Source organism: Carassius carassius, chromosome 3 (genome assembly GCF_963082965.1).
Source record: "Carassius carassius chromosome 3, fCarCar2.1, whole genome shotgun sequence".
NCBI lineage: Eukaryota > Metazoa > Chordata > Actinopteri > Cypriniformes > Cyprinidae > Carassius > Carassius carassius.
In genome coordinates this window covers 17,684,330-17,706,629 of record NC_081757.1, presented here as the reverse complement: position 1 = coordinate 17,706,629, position 22,300 = coordinate 17,684,330, and the positions used below count along the sequence as shown (strand labels likewise).

Sequence of the window (22,300 nt, the reverse complement as noted above, 5' to 3'; positions counted from 1 at the left end):
ATGTAATTAAGGCTTACTGTCATGTTAACTCATCTCGATGAAGCTGATATGGTAGACTATACTCTAAGTGAGACAAGCTTTCTGCGTTTCACTGTTCCTTTAAGATTTTTGAAGTCTTAAGTATAGGGCTGCATAGTTAACTGAAAAAAATACAGTATGATTCCAGCTGCTTTAAGCAATTCTGAAATGTTGATTCCATATTTACTGCATTCAACTGTGGTTTTAAATTTACAATGTTTCAAACCAAAGTGAAAATGATCAGTGATAATTTAGAGTTAGCTAGAATTCACCACTTTGTAACATACATAGAGTAAATGTCAATATTCAGTGCGTGCGGACAGTAAGCTGACTTGCGCTGAACTGCAGGGCTCACGCAATGAGACTATGTAAACATGCAGTGAGTGTCAGCCTCAGTTATTATAATAGGCTTTCTAGGGCTATGTTCACACTGTCAGTTTTGGGATTGACAACCGCATTTTCTTTACAGGTGTGAGTCTCGAAATCTCCCGTTCACACAGCAGCTTACAGTTGTGTTCAGAATACTGTCGGTATGAACCTGCAATGGGAGTCAAGCCTGTATTCCTTACTAGTAACCATAGTGACAGTGACCAAAGTAAAATCGAAGATGGTGTCATCCATAAAACTGAAGGTCTTATCACTTTCTAACATGACAAGGGTCCAATCAAGCAACAAGTGCTTTCGTCAACTTAGCATTAACCAACAGCAGCTTTTCTATTTGGATGGAGAGTGGTGCAGAATAATTCATAATATTACTGTTAATTATTATTTTTTTTTATCAAATAATGCAGCCTTGATATTGGTATAGAATAAGATGAGACTTTTTTTTTTTTTTTTTAAAAAGCCCAATACTTTGAATGGTATACTGTATAAAATTGTAAAAAAATACAGTTCTCATTTCATTTTGGGTGCGAACACTACATTAAGAAAACTGCATGCAATGACATAAAACATAGGTATTTTAATATAATTTTTATTGATCGAGATTCAGATTTGTCATAACATCAATGAAAAATAAATGATTTAAAAATAATAATAATACTAATAATAAGGCAGCCCTACTGCTGTAGCAATGGATTACCGGTGACTTTCATGAAACATTGCAGCACAGACACAACAGCCCCAAAACAGATTTATGTAAACACTCATTGCCAACCTTCCAAGCCCAGATAGCCTACCAGTTTTGATCATCCTGTTTGGCTGTGAGGACTGATTTATATCGACTGGCTTCCAAGGATAAGCATCAGGCCAAAAACATTTCTCTTGAGAAGAGACGCCAGGGGTGTCTTCCAGAAACTGCATCAGTCCACAGCTGAAAGACACGCTGATAAGAGCCTTACCGTCTCAGGCCATTAGCCATGCAATCTCTATACAAGCAAAAACACGTGCAACTTCCTACTACTGAAAAACACTGCAACCCCTCCCCCAACACACACTCTTCACAGATTCGATCTTACACAAGCCTCTTTCAAAGAGTAACCTACAATATCCAATTCGATCTGCATTTCTGCAACAAGTCTTACATGCCTGGTTAATGAAAGAGTCACTAATATGAGTCAATGATGTGATTCACAAATCTAATCCGCTGGCTTTTTTTTCGTGCAAATGAGAGTGCATGACTTCAACAAGATGAGGCATAGTTGGGTGTCAGTGCTGCTGGTCTTGGACTGCAAACGTCAACGTATTTCCCTTGTGAAACTATCCTGTGACAGAAGCCAAGTCATATATGCTAGAATATGACTCATCTAAAGAGCAGGTAGAGGTTGCCAGGTGCCAGAGACCCGAGACCAGTTTCAGAGCTGTTTTTGACTATGGTCAGGGTTTTTTCTGGACGAGTTAAGCTGATCCTGGACCACCCCTATTAAGTAAGCTCTTTTTTTTAGTGATTCATTTTCCCACAGCACAGCTATGCTTTAACCAACACAACAGGTGGCGAGTGAAGTTTCAACGACTTCCACGTCTAAAGTGGAACAACAGCAAGCTTTAACATCTTGTGCCATGAGGACTCTTTAAAAACAGTACACGATTGGTCTGTTCATTACAATCATTGACTGATATGATTAAGCTGCTATTTTTCCCCCTATGGCTTACAAACGATGAATTGCAATATGTTTACATGAATTAAAAAATAAAACGCTAAAACCTTAAATTATTTTAAATGCTACAAGTAAATGTAAGCATCATAACATGTAAAGTGGATTTTCTTTAGGAAATTTGCAAAAGATAACATTAACAAGTGTTATTAAGTTAGTGTTAATTAGTTTTTTTATTTTGTTTTGTTTTTTGAAGACCAAGTTAAAGGGTTAGTTCACCCAAAACTGAAAATTCTGTCATTGATTACTCACTTAAAAAAAAAAAAAAAAAAAAAAAAAGGCTTTATTCACATTTGTCTCCTCCGCTTCACCCTAGCGCAGTTTTGAAGAATATCCACTGAACGCAAACAGCGTATGCTGTTCTGTGTCAGCTGTGGCACGCAGATACATTGTTTTTGTTCAAATCAAAGTGTAAGTACAATGTAGAAAACGTATTTACACAACTTTTTTTATGGAGGAAAATAAATATATACTAAGATTAATTTGCAGCCACTCTCTTAGCCGTTGTTTTGAAAACAACCTTGCAGGTGTTTTAATAACTTTTTTTTTATGGCACCGTAATATAACACAAACTATAGTGCAAAAACATATACATAAAATTTTTATAAATTACAAATAAAAAAAATCTAAATTTTAAAACCGTTACGATAATAAATGAATCGCGCCACCACAGTCTGTGAAAAGAGTCCATTGAATACCCAGTATTGGCTAATATATATAATATAATATATATAATATAATATAATATAATATAATATAATATAATATATATATATATATATATATATATATTTGAAGAAACAACCCATCCCCCAACAACAACAAAATATATATATATATCTTCCAGCATAAGAATGAGTCTACTCCTAAAACAACTTTTATAAAGGACTAACCTTAATCTGCAGGCAAAACAAATTGATGCTGACAATTACAGTTCATAGCCATTCAGGTCTTGTAGATGCAATTCAAGAGGAGCGTGGTCTTTTTCAACAAACCTTTATCTATTCTTAGCATGCTTCTAAATATAAAGGTGGACCATACATAAGATCTTACATAACAGTGGACAAATAATGAACCTGCTTCCATTGAGGAATGACGAAAGCCACTCCTTACAAAGAGAAGCCGAAATTAACAATTGCTTGTTGCTACACAAAAAGACACAGGGAATACCACGATAATAAAAAAAAGTCCAAAAATACATTAAATAAACATTCTGTACAAGCCACTGACAATATACCAGTTACAGTTTTTAGATGATGTATAAATGAATTTATGTAAAGCTGCCTGAACAAGATTTTCTCTTGATCTAATGGAAAAGTACTTCATTTATCTTCTATCTCATCATGACTCATGATGCTCACAGATTATTTTTCAAGCAGAGGAAAATGTATGTGGGCTCAAATGATCCTGTCCCTCATGGAGCTTCCATTGACTCATCACGGTGCGACATTTTGCTTCCTAATAGAAGTTCAACAGCACTTTAGATAGAGATGGGTGTTGAGGTATTTATTGTTTTTGGAGCTGAAGTGCATCTCTAAATCCAACCCCTACTGCTCACAGCATTTGATTCTGGTTCACTGCACATAACGCCTTGCCCTTAATTAAAAAAACACTCCATATACATTTGGTTCAGCGTTGAATGTTCCCTTTTATGTGGGACTTAGGGGTCATTCACACAGGATGCTTTTTTTTGTGTCCATCTGTTTTTTTCATTGTTTTTATGTAAACCGCAATAGACAGACGTCACAGGCACTACATTTGACATGCCGTGTCAAGACAAAAGCAGAAACGTAAAAAAAAAGTTGTTGTACACGGTCTGTGTGAACAGCCCATTTCAATGCACTCAAGGCACATTTTGAAAGCTAAATGCAAGTACCATTCTCTGGAGTCCCAGCATCTTCCCTGGCCAGACTTTATATCCTCAAACTGTAGTCTGAATCTATGGGCAGAACTAATATACACACGGTCTTGTGTCATACAGACCTGCACACAGTCTATCACATACAAATCTGTATAGAGAGCTGAAACTAACAATGAATGTTTGCAGATTATAAACTAGAGGTCCAGTGAAACATAGATGCAATGCGTTTCCGAAGAAAACCTGTTGGGTTCCCCAGGAAAGCAGAGCATTAGGGCAAATGATCGCTGCAGTCTATGTAACTAAGGGGAGCTGCAGGTTTGCCATGTGTAGGTTTACCTAAGCTACACATGGCAGAAACAAACACACTGTTGAACAGAAGATCAGATAACTGAGTTCTGGAGGTCCCACAAACAATAAAGTACTAGCAGATTTTCTGTAAATGTACATGAAAATGGTCATATTCCACACAAATACATACAGGGTTATTTCACATTTAGAAGGGTTTTTTCTTTGTCACCTAGGTTTATACTGAAGGGGGAAAAAAGTCCAATGATTTATTTTGATGATGTATTATTAGGTTTTAAACATAATATTATATAATAAAATTGCTTCCCATTTTGGACCTGTTGCCTATCAAGACTCTTCAACCTCTCTTTAAAAAGAAATAAAAAACTACTTTGCACATTTTCCTACAAAACTTTTTTTATTAATTAAGATGCATGTTATTTAAGTGTATTTTTTCATAAAAGAATATAAAAGAAAAAAAGTGTTATTACCATCAGGCTGAAAGCAAATTATTATTATTATTATTTATATATATATATATATATATATATATATTTTTTTTTTTTTTTTTTTTTTTACGTACACATTTTTGTACACATTCTGTGTGTGGGTCAGAAACCTCAGCATGTTTATGACTTCCAGTGATCAAGAGTGTAATCCTACCAGTCTCGACACCTTACCTGTCTAAAACTACACTCCAGTAATGTACAGATGAAATATCCTTCAGCTGTACCTTCCAGAACATCACCTGGCACGAGCGCTTCAGCCCTGCGAGCACAGCATGTCCAACTTTAAACGCGTGTCCTCTTCATGTTCGGTCACGACAGCGAAGGAACATGATAATCCTTGAGATACAAACTGTTATTTTCCTGTCACGTTCGTCCGGAGACGGTATCTGCTCTACTTTCTGAGGTGCGCTCGGTTGCTGTTAGTTCAGAACCACCTTTTGCTAGAAACATAGTGCTGTCCATGTCGTGCCTTTCACGTGGAGCTCATGTCGTGACAGTCTACCTGAGCTCAGGTGCTACGAGTGTTTGTTTCATCCAGACTGGGATTCCCTTCAGTCTCTCTCTTTCTCGCTCTCGCTCTCGCTCTCTCTCTCTCTCATCAGGACTGACAGCCACCCGAGTCTCAGCACTGTCGCACTCTGTAACCATCTACATTATCTTTAGACTAGGAGAGGAAACAAATAAACGAACTTACCCAAACGAAGCCAAATCCCGCGTTGACAGCGCGATCATTTACGGAGAGATACAATAGCGAAGTTTTTGGCGTAGTTAATATCGCGGCTGGGCGACCTCAGCGGTTCCAGCGCTGCTGACGTAGGATGATGATAAACGTACGTTTGCATATGTGTTACGTCCTCTGTGATTGGTCGAAGTTTAATTCACGGATTTGGACTAACTGGAACGCCCGTTGGGTCCTCAAGTTGAGTTTTAGCAAAGATCCATCTCATGTCCTTAAAATGTTACTCGTGATCTGTAACGCGAGCGTACTGAACGCAGAACGTGAAGTTCGAGAGCTCATCAAACAAGATGGCCGTGCCGGGCGTCAGCCAATCAGCGAGGGTTTTACATCGACTGTGAATCAGCCTGTGGTGGTGGAAGCAGTGGGAGGAGAGAAGAGGGGGAAGTTACCGTCGGTGCCTCTGATATTTGATCACCTCTGGTGGAGCTTTTGGGAACTGCTGCTTATAAACACTGACATGACAAATCCAGCAGAAACTGGAGCATGTCAAATAGAAAACGTGTATAAATCAATAACCAAAATGACTTGTTTTATCTAGCACCAATTTGTGATCGGAGTACAATATTAGAAATGCTGTGTGTGTGTGTATGTGTGTGTTAGGACACAATAAAAGTGACTCTGGACAACAAAACCAGTCATATGGGTCATTTTTATTTTATCGAGATGCATCATCACCTGAAAGCAGAGTAAATAAGCTTTCCATTGATGTATGGTTTGTTAGGATATGACAATATCTGGCCAAGATACAACTATTTGAAAATCTGAAAATAATGAGAAAATTGCCTTTAAGGTTGTCCAAATGAAGTCCTTAGGCAATGCAGATTACGAATCAAAAATTAAGTTTTGATAGGAAGGAAATTTACAAAATATATTCATGTAACATGATCTTTACTTAATATCCTAATGATTTTTGGCATAAAAAAAAAAAAAGAAAAAAAAAAAAAAGAATTTTGACCCATACATTGTTGGCTATTGCTTCAAATATACCGGTGTCACTTATGAATGGTTTTGTGGTCCAGGGTCGCACACAAACACATACATATTAATACACACATTTTACTGTTAAAAAAAAATAATCCATCCACCAAACACAAAAATCAGACCAGTTTCATTGTTTATGCATTTATTTGCTTATAATAGTAAAAAAAAAAACACATTACTTACACAGCTGAGCTCACATCAGTATTCTTACTGAAACGGTCCAAAATAAACTTTAAAAAAAAAATGCATTGTAAAACCGCAAAATATCTAAAATTTAAACCATTGTAAATTTCTAGATAAATAAATGAGAGCTATGGACTCTAAAGAGCCCATTCATTTCATTGAACTGCTCCACTATGTACACAAACCCATTTAGATCAAACCGTTAGGACACAATAAAAGTGAAGAACATTGCTGAAAAATAAAGGATTAACTTAGTGTCTTAATTAATAGTATTTGTCTTGCTCTGTATTTTACATTAAAACTATTTCATACACAGGATATTAAACACACACACACAAAAAAAAAAATAAAAAATAAAAAAAAGACCTCAACCCAAATATATCAAGACACAAAATCAAAGCGTTCTGTCCCAGTCTGCAAATGTATGTTTAAAATTAAAACTTACTAACCAAGTTTGTAGGGAAAGTAAAATAAATGGGGAAAATGTACTAAATCCATCACATTATTAGTTAGAAAACCAAGTTTATCAATTAGAAGAGCATGACCAACACAAATAAGTGAGGTGGTTTGTTGTGCCTGATTAACATGTGCGAGTAATAGTACTGACTAGAACCATCTCTGTGCAGTCTTTGCTGAAATGAACGAGTGGGGTCTTTAGATCTATACTGGGAACGTGTCTATAATTCGTAAGCCACTGTAGCGGTTTAAAATGGTTTTCTTTTAAAGCTGAAGCGAGGTTTTTGCGAACGAGGATGAAGTTCATAGGACTGCATCAGAATTCTATACATGTGATTCGATGCAGCCACAGTAGCGTAGCGCCCCTCCTGGTGGACAGACTGAAGGGCTGAATGTTCACGTCTGAAGGGGGTCGTCCTCTTTGCTGAAGGGCTGAGTGGAACCAGGCTTCACCCAAGACAACCCAGACACCGGCAGTCCCTTGTTATAATCCTCTGGCCGCCGCTACAACAAGAGAAGACCATTGGTCACAAGCACCAAGGGTATAATTCAATTTTCACAACAATTCACATTCTAACCAACCCACAAGTATGTAGAATAGAAAAAGACAACAGGAAATAGAAAAGGAAACTGTGTTACACACACACACAAGCTCATGCTTTAAAAGACATGCATCAGATACCAGGAAGAAGCCAGTTTTTACTTGGTTGTGGGGAGCAGTCAGGGGAGCGTCACACACTCACTTTATGTGCAAACATCTTCTCTTTTGCCTCTTCGTGCACTGCTGGATTCCACGGAGAGAAGCTGCAGAGAGAAAACACAAACATCAGATACAGAAAAACAAATGAGCCGAAGTCCAGTCTGATGACTCAACACTGAACTTTTAACCTCACTGAACTAAAACCCCTGGTTTCATTTTCATAAATGAATCCTAGTTTCAAAAAGTTCGGCTATATTTACACTAAGGCTAATTGCACAAACCCAATCTTTTGACTGATTTTTATATAGCCTGTATTCAATATCTGTGTTTACATTTATTCCGACAAAACTAGAACGGTTCCACCGAACCATTTCAACTGCTGACTCCCAACTTTTATATCCCAGCTGTGAGTTTACGTCAAAAACACTACTGTTATCACCTCACTGATGAAAAATAAGAGGTGATAACATCAGATATTTTATGAATAATATTCATGGGGCACTTGTTCAAAACAAGTGTGCACAATCGCTTATCTATAGTTTCCAAAAAAAGTTTGCATCTCAAAAGAAGCTGCGATTTGTGGTAGCTTGTAGTGTTGTCAAAAGACCCGGTACTTCGGTACCAAGTCGGTACTAAAAAAATGAAAATGTGACGGTACCAGGTTTCTTTAAGTACTGGTGGTACAGACAGAGTACCCGGTCAATCCGGTTCTTGACGCATACAGCGCTAAGATTTCCACGAAGCAGAAAACAGAAATAAAAAATCCAGTCATGAAAATGAAACTTACATTTTAATATGGACAGTCACCGAATTTGTCAAAGTTAGCATAAATTAATCAAATCTCCATATGGACCATTATCTGTAAATGTTAAGCCACAAAGTTGGTTGAAATGGGAATCCTGCATGTTCTGTGCGTCTCTGTGTGAATGGATGAAAGGTTTGTTTACTACATAGACTGAAGCACGTCTGCTGTCTCAATGAGGACATAAATACATAAACAAATCACCAGAACTGTTCTGAGTCACTTCACAAGCATTTTACCATTTCATTTGAGTAAAACCAGTGCCAATTTAAAGGTATTCATGATAACCCGTCAAAATAAAAGTTCATTTTTACATAAAGGCATTATGCTAGAAAATTACTATTATTTAGTAGAATGTATGTGATACTGCTACTACTGTTGAAAAAAATAATAAAACTATTTTTTTAAGAAATAAATCACACAATATTACTTCCATGTTTTAATTTTAATAGCAAATCCCCTTTATTTACCAAAAAATAAAATGTGTTAAAATTTCATTAATTAAAAGACAAATTAAATTTGGGTGAAACTTGTTTACCATTTTTCATAATTATATTACTTATAGAAAAACTTTAAACAATTGTAAATACGTATAAATAATGGCATTGGTTTTAATTTTTAAGTGATAGTGTTTTTCTTTTAATTAATTAGCAAATTGTAGTGTTTTGCTTTGGTACAGAGAACCGTGGATTTTCACTGGTATCGGTACAGAATACTGAAATTTCGGTACCGTGACAACACTAGGGCTTGGAGTTCGAACTGGTATATAGATCAGATAGGTGTATGATTAAGTGGCTCAAGAGCGGATACAAAAAAAAAAAAAAAACTAAATAAATTGCAAAAAATATTATGCAATCTGTGACAGATGGGAGTTCAGATTTTTTTTTTGTCTCTGTATAAATATAGCATAATATTTCATAAACTTGAAAACTTCACAATACAATATCTAAGTGCATGACTTGCCTTATTGCATAAGGGTCATCTATCTTGGGCTGATCAAACAGGTGACTATTGCATAGCTTGACACTGTCTACCGCCTTGCTTTTGAAGAGCTGGATGTCTTTGTCATACCTGCAGAGAAAGCATTAATATAAGTAAGCAAAAGCAGTCCAGTTTATAAGACTTCAAAACAAGCTCTTAACTACTTAAAGGCACAGCTAAGAGGAAATTAATGTGATTGTGTTGGGGGGGTGGGGGGGTTAAACAAGCTTTCATCTTGATGTGACTTACACAGGCAATGGCCAAGCACATGCGAGAGATATTGTGGTTACTTCATTTTACCGAAACAGAAGCAACTTCGGTGGTTACACTTATTTAGTGTATGTGCGGGGAAGAGTTCAAAGAAAAAAAAAAAAAAAGGAATGTGGAGTCCATTACTCACAGCACTGCAGCCTCTGGGTTGAGTGGATCCATGGTGTTGATCTTATAGAAGATTGTGCGGGCGTACATAAGGACCTGCCAGATATGATTGTGGTTTCGCCTGCAAATTTATAGAAAATATTTTTCCAATAGTCACATAGTACACAAAATATAAGTATTCCTAAAAAAAAAAAAAAAAACTTGATTACAATACAACAGGTTTTTTTTTTTTTTTAAACAGACCTCCATTTGGTGAAAGCTCTCCTCACATCCAGCTCTCCAGAGACCGGGTCCACCAATGGGTGGAAAACTGGGGTGTCGAACACAACCCTCTGGAATAAAAAAAAAAATAAAAATACATAAATAAAAAAAAATGCAACAAAGAACAGATCAGCTCTTCTAGTGGCAGCAAACGGAGATGACATGGGCATTGTCAAAATGGGTTTCCAAACATGACTCCCATGACTTCAAGGGATAGTTCACCCAAAAATAAAAATTATGTAATTACTCACCCTCATGTCGTTAAAAACCTGTAAGACCTTTGTTCATCTTTGGAACACAAATTAAAATATTTTTTATTAAATCCGAGAGCTCTCAGACCCTTCCATAGACCGCAACGCAACTGAAATGTTTCCAGACCCAGAGACGTAGTAAGAAGTTATAACATCGGTAAAGCTACGAGAATTCTTTTTTGTGTGCAAATACATTTACTCATCAATTTTACTGAGTATTCTCTCAGCTGGACGATTAATCGTTAAAAGATTGCGATCTCGATTCAGATACCCTCTGGATCTCATTTCTAAAATGACAACGATTCCCCCGAGTCTATTAAACCTTTGACAAAGTCTTACCGGATCATTCAAATCCATGCTCGTACTGCCGCTGATACAGAGAGAGCAGTTAGCATGTTTGGTTAAGAAACATCTTCACAAACTTTTTCTTCTTTCTCTTTCTTACAGTCATTTATATTATCACAGAAATACTGGGATAAAGTTTATAATTCAGATATAAACATTGATGTCTATATGGCAGTGATCAAAATATAACAAAGCCCCTTTTGAAAGTACTGAGCTTCAAATAACGTTTGTCTCGATTGCACTGTTTCACCACTAGGTGGCGACAAGTATCTTAAAAATGTATTTGTCAATTAATGAATTTTTAATACTAGAGAATCGTTCAAAAACACTGATTCATCCAGTAATAAAAGTGTAGTAGGATTATGAGCGAGTCATTAAATCAGTGATTTAAACAACTTTTTCATCATTCTAATATAAAAAAACTGGGGTTTTAAATATATACAGTACCAGTCAAAAGTTTTTGAACCATAAGATGTGTAATGTTTTTTAAAGTCTCTTCTGCTGAATTTATTTCATCCAAAGTACAGCAAAAACAGTAAAGCTTTGAAACATTTTTAAAATAACTGCTTTCTACTTGAATGCATTTTAAAATGTAATTTATTTCTGTTATGCATAGCTGTATTTTCAGCATCATTACGCCAGTCTTCAGTGCCACATGATCTTCAGAAATTTTAATATTCTGATTTGCAGTTTCAAAAAAACTATTATTATTATTGTTGAAAACAGAGGAGTAGATTTTTTTCAGGTTTCTTTGATAGAAAGTTCAGAAGAACAAGATTTGTGAAATAGAAATATTGTTATAAATGTCTGTCACACTTGATCAATTTAAAGAATCCTTGCAAATTAAAAAAAAATTATATACTTGTGATAATGATAATAGTAATAATAATTAAAGCTGCAAGCAGCGATGAACGGGCCCTCGCACCTGGGCTCACCACCAGCGAGTTGCTTTAGTAAAAAGGTGAACGGTGAGAAATATGCATTTAATGTCATAAATATAAGTGGAATATATCAAAGTATATTCCATATATGTGCCAATCTTCCTGTTGCCAGCAGGTGGCGCTATCTTTATAATGGAATATTGGCCTTCAGATGTGTTCAGGCCAGGACTCTTATCAAACATGTGAAGTTTGGGGAAGATCGAACATTTTATGCTTGAGTTGCAACAACTTCTCTTGCTGTAGCGAGACCTTAAATTTTGTCATGGCGCCATGGACACGCTCTTAAACAAAAATTCAAGATCTCCCCAATTTAACATTGCAAAGACCTTTAGATTAGACTGACCAAAACAAAATGTTGATGTCATTACATTTCTAGGAGTAGTTTGTCGCAGCGTAAAACATGTCACTTCCTGTTGCCAGCAGGTGGCGCTATGACTATAACTGAATATGGGCATGTAGATCTGTTAAGGGCAGAAGTCTCTTCTAACATGTGAAGTTTGTGGCAGATTGGACATTGTATGTCTAAGTTACAGCAACCTCCTTTTTTATGGCGCAACATCGAAATTTGTCAGGCTGCCATGGACACGCCCTTTAACGAAACCTCAAGATCTTTGCAATTTAACATCGCAAAGGCCTTTAGATTACACTGACAGAGTTTGGTGTTGATCTGAATAAATCTCTAAGAGGAGTTCGTTAAAGTACAACCCCTGAAAATGGCAAAAACAACACCAATTTTGCAGAGAAAATTCTAAATAACCGACTTCCTGTTGGGATTCGAGAGACTTTTTCGTAGGTATTGGTGTGTTAAATGCGTGTACCAATTTTTGTACATGTACGTGAAACATAGCTCGAGGCGCACTCCGTTGAAAGTGTATAGGTGGCGCTATAGAGCCATTTTGCCACACCCGATGGAATATTGGCCTACAGATGTGTTCAGGCCAGGACTCTTATCACACATGTGAAGTTTGGGGAAGATCGGACATTTTATGCCCGAGTTAGAACATCTTTTATTCCCATGGCGAGACATCGAAACTTCGTCATGGTGCCATGGACACGCCTTTTAAAGAAAACAAGATCTTCAAAACGGAACATCGCACAGGCCTTTTGATTAGAATGACCACAAAAAAAGACATTTATGTCATAAAATTTCTAGGAGTAGTTTGTCGCAGTGTAAAATGTAACTTCCTGTTGCCAATAGGTGGCGCTATGACTATAACTGAATATGGGCATGTCAATCTATTTAGGTCCAGAGTCTTATCAAACATGTGAAGTTTGGGGCAGATTGGACATTGTTTGTCTGAGTTATAGCAACTTCATTTTTTATGGCGAATCATCGAAATTCGTTAGGCCGCCACGGACACGCCCTTCGACGAAAACTCAAGATCTTCGCAATTTAACATCGCAAAGGCCTTTAGATCAGGCATACCAAATTTGTTGTTGATCTGAATAAATCTCTAGGAGTTTGTTAAAATACAACGCATGGAAATGGCAAAAATGACAGAAAATTTGCAGACTTCCTGTTGAGTCTTTTTTGTAGGTATTGATGTGTTACATGTGTGTACCGATTTTCATACATGTACGAGAAATGTAGCTCGAGGCGCACACTGCTGAACGTGTATAGGTGGTGCTGTCGAACCATTTTGCCACGCCCTCTTCTGAAACCCATATCAGACGTAAATTTCGCCAGTTCGGAGGCGTGTGCAAAATTTCGTGACTTGAGTATGTTTAGGCCTTCAAAAATGCGATTCATTGGGGAGCGGAATAATAATAATAATAATAATAATAATAATAATAATAATAATAAACGGAGCAAACACAATAGGGTCCTCACACCTTCGGTGCTTTTGGGTCTGGGAACATTTCTGCTATCTATGCATTGTCAGAGATCTCTATTTTTATTTGTGTTCCGAAGATGAACGAAGGCCTTAGGGGTTTGGAACGACAGTTTTCATTTTGGGGTGAACTGTCCCTTGTTAATTTCTATGACTACAGAAACTATGACATACAGGTAAATAAAATGAACACATCTCTGACTTGATAATGTCGCCAGTAATTTTGTGTTCCCAAACACACCCTGATGTCATCACACCATACAATTAAAGAATTCAGACTGAAGTATTTCAACATTCCATTTGGCATTAAAAGGCAGACACTGCAGGTGAATAGGGTTTAAAAACAAAACAACATAGTTATCACCTTACTTAGTTGATTGATTACATTGATAATAGCAAACATTTTTTGTATTACATTTTTTAATGTCATGTTTAAATATGCAAATGAGGCATTATTTAATGAAATGTGTGCTAATTTGGATACATTTCTAGTACAAAAATCCGAACACTGGATGAAGTCAATTTCAAAATTCTTGTTCAATTTTTTTTGACAGAGTCAAATGTTTTTTCAGAGGGAATTCTGTGTATCTCTTTGTCACTTCATAATTCAGAAAATATTTTGAACAGTCAGAAAACAATATTTTCACAATTTTTTTTGGGGGGGGGGGGTAATAAAATGTTTTTAAATCAAGAAAATTCTATATGAACAAATCCCTCTGTAAAAACCTTCAGAATATAGACAGGAATAAATATAAAGTTTGGTGTGTGTACATACTGAAGTGGAGATTTATGGCTCAGTGTTGGAGAAAAAACTCATTGAGAAAACGGCCTTTAAAAATGTACTGTAGTTGAAATCTATTGAAACAAATAGATAAAGTGCTATAAAAGAAATACTAACAGTGTCTTTTGGATGTTTTCTTTCCATTAGTCTGAAAAAACACTTAATCAAAAGCCAAAAATCTAAAAATCGACAGGTGCATTAAAAAGAAGTTGAATCAAAAGTTTTTGCCTGCAGTGTCTCCCTTTAAAACAAAGAAACCTGTGAAGACTATAGCAAAGTTTGACATTTCTATGGCAATTTAAGAAAGAGATTAGCCAGCAGAGGTGAAAATTTGTAGTCTTCACAGAAATCAAATTCTACTTAAATCCATCATCAGTCTCCCGTGTCTTTTTAAAACCCTTTATATGACAAACTGTTCACTGCACAATCTAACTTGTGTTGTAGTCTGGAATTAAATATGCCATGCTGGTGGTTTTGTCTGGCCAGAGGAGAACTGGTCCTCACGACTGAGACTGGTTTCTCCCAAGGTGCTTTTCTCCATTCTTTACCACTGTCGCCTTTGGCTTTCTTATTTGGGGAAACTTAATTTCTGGCGATACTGTCAAACATAATACTGCATCATATTCTCACAGGCAGTAAAATGCTCATATATAGTGTTATTTTCCAATCCCCCCACCCACTACCACCACCACCACCACACACACACACACTTAAGTGTATAAATGGAAGCATTTCCGCTATACCAGTTCCTTGGTTTTAGATTGCACTAAGGAAATACAAGCTTCACTTTCACCACTAGTTTCGGCACTCATAACTCCAATAACAGCTCTGGTTCGAGGTGCAGTTCTCTACATTTACCAACAACATGCCAAGAACCTGCAGTTTCACTCTTGGTTTGATATTTTAAAGCCACAAGTATGCAAGTTTCCTATTCTCTTGCTTCTTCATAAAATTGAATGCATAAGGAGCTATGCACAGACATTTTCTACTTTGGTCACTTTTCCTTATTGTTTTTTTAAAACAACCAGCCATCACCATATTAAACTTGGGCTCGTATTTACATCTTACATTTCAAGCAGTTCTAATTCATGGTGTTTGTGTAGCTTCTTCAATGACTGTTAATGAGTCTGCAGATTTAAAAAAAAAAAAAAAAAAAAATTAAGTAAAAAAATAAAAAATAAATACGCAAACTAACATCGGGAACCATTACAGCGAGTCATGGATAGAATGATCACGTAGCAAAACCTCTCATGTTACAGCACAAAATTTAGAGAAAAAATGTGGAAATTGTATACTATACTTACAGGACAGTCTCCATCTGGGTAGTTATCAGGAATGTAGACTGTGAACTTGAACACACCATCTTGGTACAAGCCATGTCGAATGAAAATTACACCAAACCACACTGCAGCAGAGACAAAACATTTAGGGTTAGTTAACAGAGCAAGTCTCCAAAATAGCAAATCAATTTAACACTTCAACTCCATTATTGAAAATTAATAATTTCACAGGTAATCTAGTTGATGATTCAAAACAAGCAATACAACACAATGACTAATGCTGTGCTCCATTGAAAAACAGGTCTGGGAGTCTTCTATATGTCTGAGTTGTGACCACATTGATTTACGGGGTCTGATGTTTGGTAGATGCATAAAGAAATAAAATGCCAATCCTAGTATGTGTTTTGGTGAGAAAAATTACATTCGATTTCATTAATCATGAACCTCTCTCTGGACATCAACAAATTCATGTGACCCTGCAACAGAGACATAGAATTCCATAAAAGGTTCCAAGTTAATCAACTGCACATTCTGTTGCACTTTTCCAAGCAGGAAGTCAGAAATTCTTTTGGAGTTGAATGGAATGCAGAATAAGAGCATTCTGTATGACAGCGGTTTCACACGGAATGCTCAATCTGTGCATTCTGTGTCCAATTGATATGAAGATTTCAAAACAGAGCAATCTAAATTATTAATAATGTGGAATATCTGGAACAGACAAATGTATTATTTTTAGTCAAATATTTGTAAGTTTATTTATTTGGTTAAATTTTAAATAACCAAAAATTAATTAATTAATTAAATTAAATTAATTTTTAAGTTATGTTTAAAGCAGCTAAGAACATTTTTAAACAGTATGTGTATCTGTTTGTGGGGTGCAGTTTTGGAATGGCTTGAGGCAGGTGTTAAAGCATTGTATAAATAAACCGTTTAAAACGTTTTACAAAAACACTTTAAAAGATTATGTGGGTTGTGCTTGTTATAAAGCTGATTGCATTGGGATGGGTGATTGTGAGGTGACTGGTTGTTTTGGATAAAAACCATTTGGTTGCTGTTTAAGTTATTGTGGATTTTTCATTTTGTAAGGAATATAGAGAAACAAAGAAACAATGTAATCTATTAAAAGATATACTGGAACAATCCCACTCCTTTTTTGTACATTTGGCATAATGTCTTAGTGTCATATATGGAGAGATTGTATTTTATGCATGTTGGGTGCGGTGTTTTCCGTGTGTGTATTTGGCACTGATTGTTTTTCCTCTTGATGGTGTTTTTATTTGATGTGCACTTTATTTTGGTGATTGTTTTATGATCTTTAGAATGTGGGATGACGCCCCCGTATTTTCCTAGTGCCTGGATCAGAACTGATTAGCGGATGGACAGCTGTTGGTAATCGCTATAACAAATCACAGATCATTTAAAAAGGGAAGTGAATGAACTGAAAAGCGTGTCTGCTACCCTATGAACTTTGCTTGGTGCTGCTCTGTTCCCCTTGTTCTCTACTGCTGGATGGTAGTTACGATTGACTTATTTTGTTGACACGATAGTTGTATGGGATTGTTTGTTCGTGTTGAAGCCCGAAGTTGTTGACGTGCCGGTCCAGTTATCAACTCAGTGGCTGCTGTGTCTTCACCTTATCCTCTGCTGCGCTAAGATTGCTGCCGATCCTTGCTGCGCTGTCCGGAGTCTGCCTTGTCCACCCTGTCCCGGTGGTGGGTGGAGTGCTGTCCAACAGGACTGGGAGTCAGATTCGTCTGCTCCCAGTTTATTGGTGAGTGACGCCGTGTGTTAAGTTATGCTGCCTCGTTCCGTCCGAAGTTAAGATCCACGCTTCACCTAAATTGGAGAGTTCCAGTCTGTCTGCCATAGTCATAATTTAGATATAATATAGCTTGTGTATATTCACGAATTGCAGTGATTTGTTGTGTATTGCATGACTGGTAATTTTTTTTATTGTGGTGTTGTGTTATGCTGTTTTTATTATCTACTGTGGAGGTACTGACGGTTTCCTTTTTTGTTTGTGTGAGTGTCGTGTTGGTGTGGGCGAGTGATTGACAGGTGGCCGCTGCGTAGACGCCACTGCTTGGCGAGAGACGAACTTGTGTTAAGGAATTGCTGAAGGACTGCGGACACCTGCTAAGGACTTCAAGTGGATTTTGAGTGTGTTATCCTGTTCCGCTTTTAAGCTTGCGTGAGTGTGTATGATGTACTCTTTTCTTTTTTTTTATTGTAATTAGAGATCATAATAAATTTTTTGTATTGAATTGTTGTCTGGGTATATCTGTAGTGTTGCTCCCACCAAACTAAAAGAACTTGCAAATAAAAGATAAGGCTACTTTATTTAGAGTCCCAGCTCTTTAATTGGGTGGCGTAGTCGAGCTACATTTAATTTGGGCCACATTTGGGATGTGGTTTTCTTTGGTGATGCAACTCTTTTTTTGTATTTATATGTTATGTTTTATATTGTGTTTTGTTCGAAATATTTTTTTTTTAATTAAAGCATCTTTGACAGCCAAAATAAAGAGGAAGACATGCTTACTTAGTGCTGATCTGTATGAAGGCTGTACATAGATGCCAGGGAGCTTCTGCTTGATCACCAATGTGCTGCAACAGACAGACATAATTGTACATTTAAAACATGAACCTCAAAATATGCTGCCAAACTTAAGGGTGTTGCAACAGAACTCCAAGACAGCTGCTGAATAACAAATGTGATGCATATTCTCATTTAATTCAGTTACTGTACTTAATCATAAAATTATATACAAGTATGAGAGATTTTATAAAAAAAAAAAAAAAAAAAAAAAAAATCACAGCTTCATTTAGGCTATTCAACACTTCTAAAAAACAAACTAAACTCTTACTGCCCAAAACCTAGTTAATGCCTGTGGAACCTGGTTTTCTGTACGGTTACCCATGGAAGCCAATAAGTAAAAACAGAGCATAACTCACAACTCGGCGAGCAGCGAGTACTCCAGGTAAAAAGGGCCATATGAGGCATGGGTGCCATTGGCAGACTGTGTAGAGGAGGCCGGCGAGGCGGCTTTAGTAATGGGGACGGCATTCTTTGGGATGGAAGGAAGCTGCTTTTTACCAAACGAAGGACGAGCTGGACTGGATCTCTGCTCCCCTTGGCCACCCTGTTCCTCACCATCAGATCTCTGCATAAACAAATCACACTTATTTAATGGTTCTAAAATCTATAGAAACCTTTTATTTGCAATAATTAATAATGTTTTTAACATTTGAATCCAGGGCCATAGCAATAATCATCTAAATACTCAACATGCCGGATAATGTACAACAACATTCCTTTCAGGAAATATGTACATTTTTAAACCAATAAATGAAATGAGTTGTGCTTAAATAACTCAAAGTTCTTTGTTAACTGTACAACAGTAAGTTGCTAGAAAACTAAAAAAATATGGAAAAGTGATATGCTACAAATGCAAACTATAAATTTATTTTCTTTTGGATGCAAGTGAAATGTGATGCTGAAGTGGAAATCAATTAGAAAACTTGTTCAAGCTTCTTTCTTACACTTTTCTTATGGTATATGCCTTCATCCACCAATACATATCTAGCACTGTTAATACATTTTACCATATTTCAATTCATTATGCAGAATCCCCTTTTTTTCCAGAGAGAGAGAAAAGAAAAGCACACAGAATCCAACAGGGCTTGATTATAATTCAATAGAATATGAAGGTAAAAATCAGTCACCAGAAATTAGTAGGCAGTAGAGGCCTAAGCCTGGGGCTTAATGAAAAGAAAAACTAACAGCAAATTGTTTCAGCTATTCAGCACACATTCAACAAAAAAAAAAAAAAAACAGAATTACGGTCAAAGAAAGAAAGAAAATAAAAATTACTAACAGCTAGTCCAAGTGTCAAAAATCGAACAGAGTAGTTGGGCCATGAGTCATCATCTATTAAGGAACAGCTGATTTTAACGTCTATGACAGCTGTGAGCCCAACACCACACCCAAGTCAGGACAACACCTTTGTAGTTTACAACAAACAAACTGTTAGCCAAATCAAAAGCACTAATTTACTGCAATTCTCAGACTTTAGCAAGAGATTAAAAAATTCCAAATCAAATCAGAATTGAGTGACAAGCCTCCATCGTTCTGTAGGAAAAAAAAAAATCCTCCACTACAAAAGCTTGGACTTTAGAGAGGCTGCTCTGTGCAAAATCACCTTTAGACCCAGAGCCTTCCACGTGATTTCTTATTGCAGTCACCTGTTGTAAACCGTATTCTGTGAACAGTCATTAAGACTTCAGGTAGAGTGCACTGGGATGTTTATATGTGCTAACAATGTCAGACAGTATCCCAAATTTTCTTAAAAAAATAAAATAAAATAAAAACCAACACACACACACACCAGTTCATACATATGCATTTCAAGTACTGCTTTTACAGCACATTGTCTGACAGGAGAGATGGTGAGAAATCATGTCTCAACTGATCCACCAGCTAGTTTAATAGGCCAGAAATAAGTGATAGGATCAAGAGGTCAAATGTGTTCATGAGAAGACATACAGGTTGACTGCCATGATTCACCTTGCGACCAGCGTTTGTCGACATGCTCCAAAATGGGTTCATTACTCATTGAGCTCTCGATGGGAGTATGCTGGTTCACTGTTTGGTGGCATCCGAAGAATTTGCTGTGAGAGAAACAGACAGAGAAAGAGAAAAAAAAAAAAGTGCTGATGAGAGACTGGACATTTGGAGAACACAATGGGTAACCCGATGCTTTATGGCAGCTGGTGGCAATCCAATCCCCACGAACCATGATGTTGTCAGAGCTAGTGAAAACTTCAGTGAGCTACGGTCTTTATTACAGTAAATATGATCACCCTAAGAGACCCCCACTCTGAAACTTAAAAGGCAGCTATATATATTAAATTTATGCATTTGGCATATTATATATATATATCAAGTTTATACTGAATTAATATTAGAAATATAAATAATTATTAGCTAAATATTTAGTTTCTATTAGGTTACATAATTTAGTTTTAATTTATTAAGTTTAAATTTATTGTTCTTTATTTTATATTTTTAAACTCTTCTCGAAAGTTTTCCATGGACCACAAAACCTCTGGTCTACAAGAGCAAACAGTCAATTCTACAGTCATCAATATTTGCCGTTTTGAAGAGCCGGATCTATCAGACATTAACCGAAGGCCCGAGAATCCTCCATATAGCTCGTATTAAATGATAACCAGGGTGAGGAACAAGTCCAGCTGTAACATTATACGGAGACAGATGTCAACGCCTGAGCCTCAACTAGAAACAAGAGCTCGGACTCGTTGTAAGGCAAATATATTGCCTTAATTTCTACCTGACACCCATTACAGGAAGCTTTGTTTGGTGACCAGTAAAATTGAGCGTTTAATGAAGTGTTCTCTGGGTGAAAACACAGTTTTTAAAGCAGAGTTTGCGTTACTGTCGCGGTATTTGTAAATATGGCTAGACTAGCCTTTATTTAGCAAAACCTCCTTAACTAACGGGGTTCCACTTACCGGACTCAAATAATGTCACCTGGCTGAAGACATCTTACACGGTAACTTGTCCAAATGTGAAAAACTTTGATTTAAACTATTTTTAATTCTATACGGTTAACTAAGCCACCGTCGACCCTGTTATCCGAATAATCTCACGAAAATACTGAACACCTCTAACGAACTTGACAGGAAAAGGCGGGACATAAACACAATTGAGAGACGTTGATTGGCTCCCATTGTGAGTGGCAAGCGCTTCGCCCTATCAAACGTTCAATACAGCATTCCACAAGGTTAAATGTCTTTAGGTTAACGTTTAGAGAGCAAATATTTAGCACATACCGATCGTTTTCACACTATGGAAAATAGTGTGGGAATAACATCAGCCGCAAAGTGTACAGCGAAAGTGGTTTGAAATCAGCTGACAAAAAGACTTGCACCTTGTGATGTTAGCAAGTTATAAGCTGAGCGTTTTAACGGACGTGAATTGTGGATTTGAGTTTACGGTACCACATACACGGGATTATCTACGTTAAACGTTCATCAACCTTTGTAAATCAGAATGAACTTTGAGAAACTTACCGTGCTATACTCAGAACATTTCACGTTTTTTAAAAAACATGTAACGTTAGTATCCAGCCTCCCGCTGACGGACGGCACAGAAAGAGCTCGCGCGCTGTCATTGGCTTATAGAGACGCACGGCGCACTCTATTGGTGCATTTCCCTGTCAATCATGTCAGACCAAGGTAGTTTCGGATTGGTCCTTTTTATCATGCCTTCATGTGAATTTATCAAACGGATTCATTGGAAGCTATTCATACATAATGAGGTCAATTTATTACGAGCTTTAGTGTACAGTACCTACAGTCAGCCATTGTTTTAATGTAAGGCAAATCACTTGTTATAAAAATAGGAATATGTAAGCTAATCTATTTCTTTCATTTGTACATTAGCTTTTATATAACCAAAACATCAAAGATACCTAAGCTATAACACCGTTGGAGTAGAAATAATTCTGCGTTTTAGTCATTATAAGAAATGTTTGAAGATAAATGTGATGAGGCATACTTGGCCTTTCACATCAGCGTTTTAAAATAAAACGAAGAAGCAAATA

General features: G+C 36.7%; 2 protein-coding genes across 10 annotated transcripts in view; both read right to left on the bottom strand.

Annotated features, from left to right (window-relative positions):
- LOC132122025 (chromodomain-helicase-DNA-binding protein 9-like) overlaps positions 1–5,726 on the bottom strand; it is a 70,104-nt gene extending 64,378 nt beyond the window's left edge. For 3 of the 7 annotated variants that reach the window (XM_059531864.1, XM_059531892.1, XM_059531917.1), the window contains exon 1: positions 5,461–5,725. The gene's annotated coding sequence lies outside the window, so the exon portion shown is untranslated. Of the gene's footprint in view, positions 1–4,937; positions 5,353–5,460 lie in introns of those variants that run through there. The other 4 variants (XM_059531901.1, XM_059531882.1, XM_059531908.1 and 1 more) reach the window with 3 other exon arrangements.
- Positions 5,727–6,611: 885 nt separating this feature from the next.
- On the bottom strand, positions 6,612–21,899 carry LOC132122020 (AKT-interacting protein). 3 transcript variants are annotated; one of them, XM_059531853.1, is made up of 10 exons: positions 21,768–21,899; positions 20,242–20,345; positions 18,630–18,838; positions 18,217–18,281; positions 15,702–15,802; positions 10,230–10,318; positions 10,009–10,107; positions 9,591–9,698; positions 7,829–7,929; positions 6,612–7,629 (listed from the first exon to the last, which is right to left on the bottom strand). In XM_059531853.1, exons 2-9 carry the CDS (start codon positions 20,281–20,283, stop codon positions 7,857–7,859), a joined length of 786 nt encoding a protein of 261 aa, XP_059387836.1. In that variant the 5' UTR covers positions 20,284–20,345; positions 21,768–21,899; the 3' UTR covers positions 6,612–7,629; positions 7,829–7,856. The 3 variants fall into 3 exon arrangements, with proteins under 3 accessions (XP_059387836.1, XP_059387814.1, XP_059387825.1); XM_059531831.1 differs by having other exon boundaries at positions 7,869–7,929; XM_059531842.1 differs by lacking the exon at positions 21,768–21,899 and adding an exon at positions 21,207–21,363 and having other exon boundaries at positions 7,869–7,929.
- Positions 21,900–22,300: the final 401 nt, after the last annotated feature.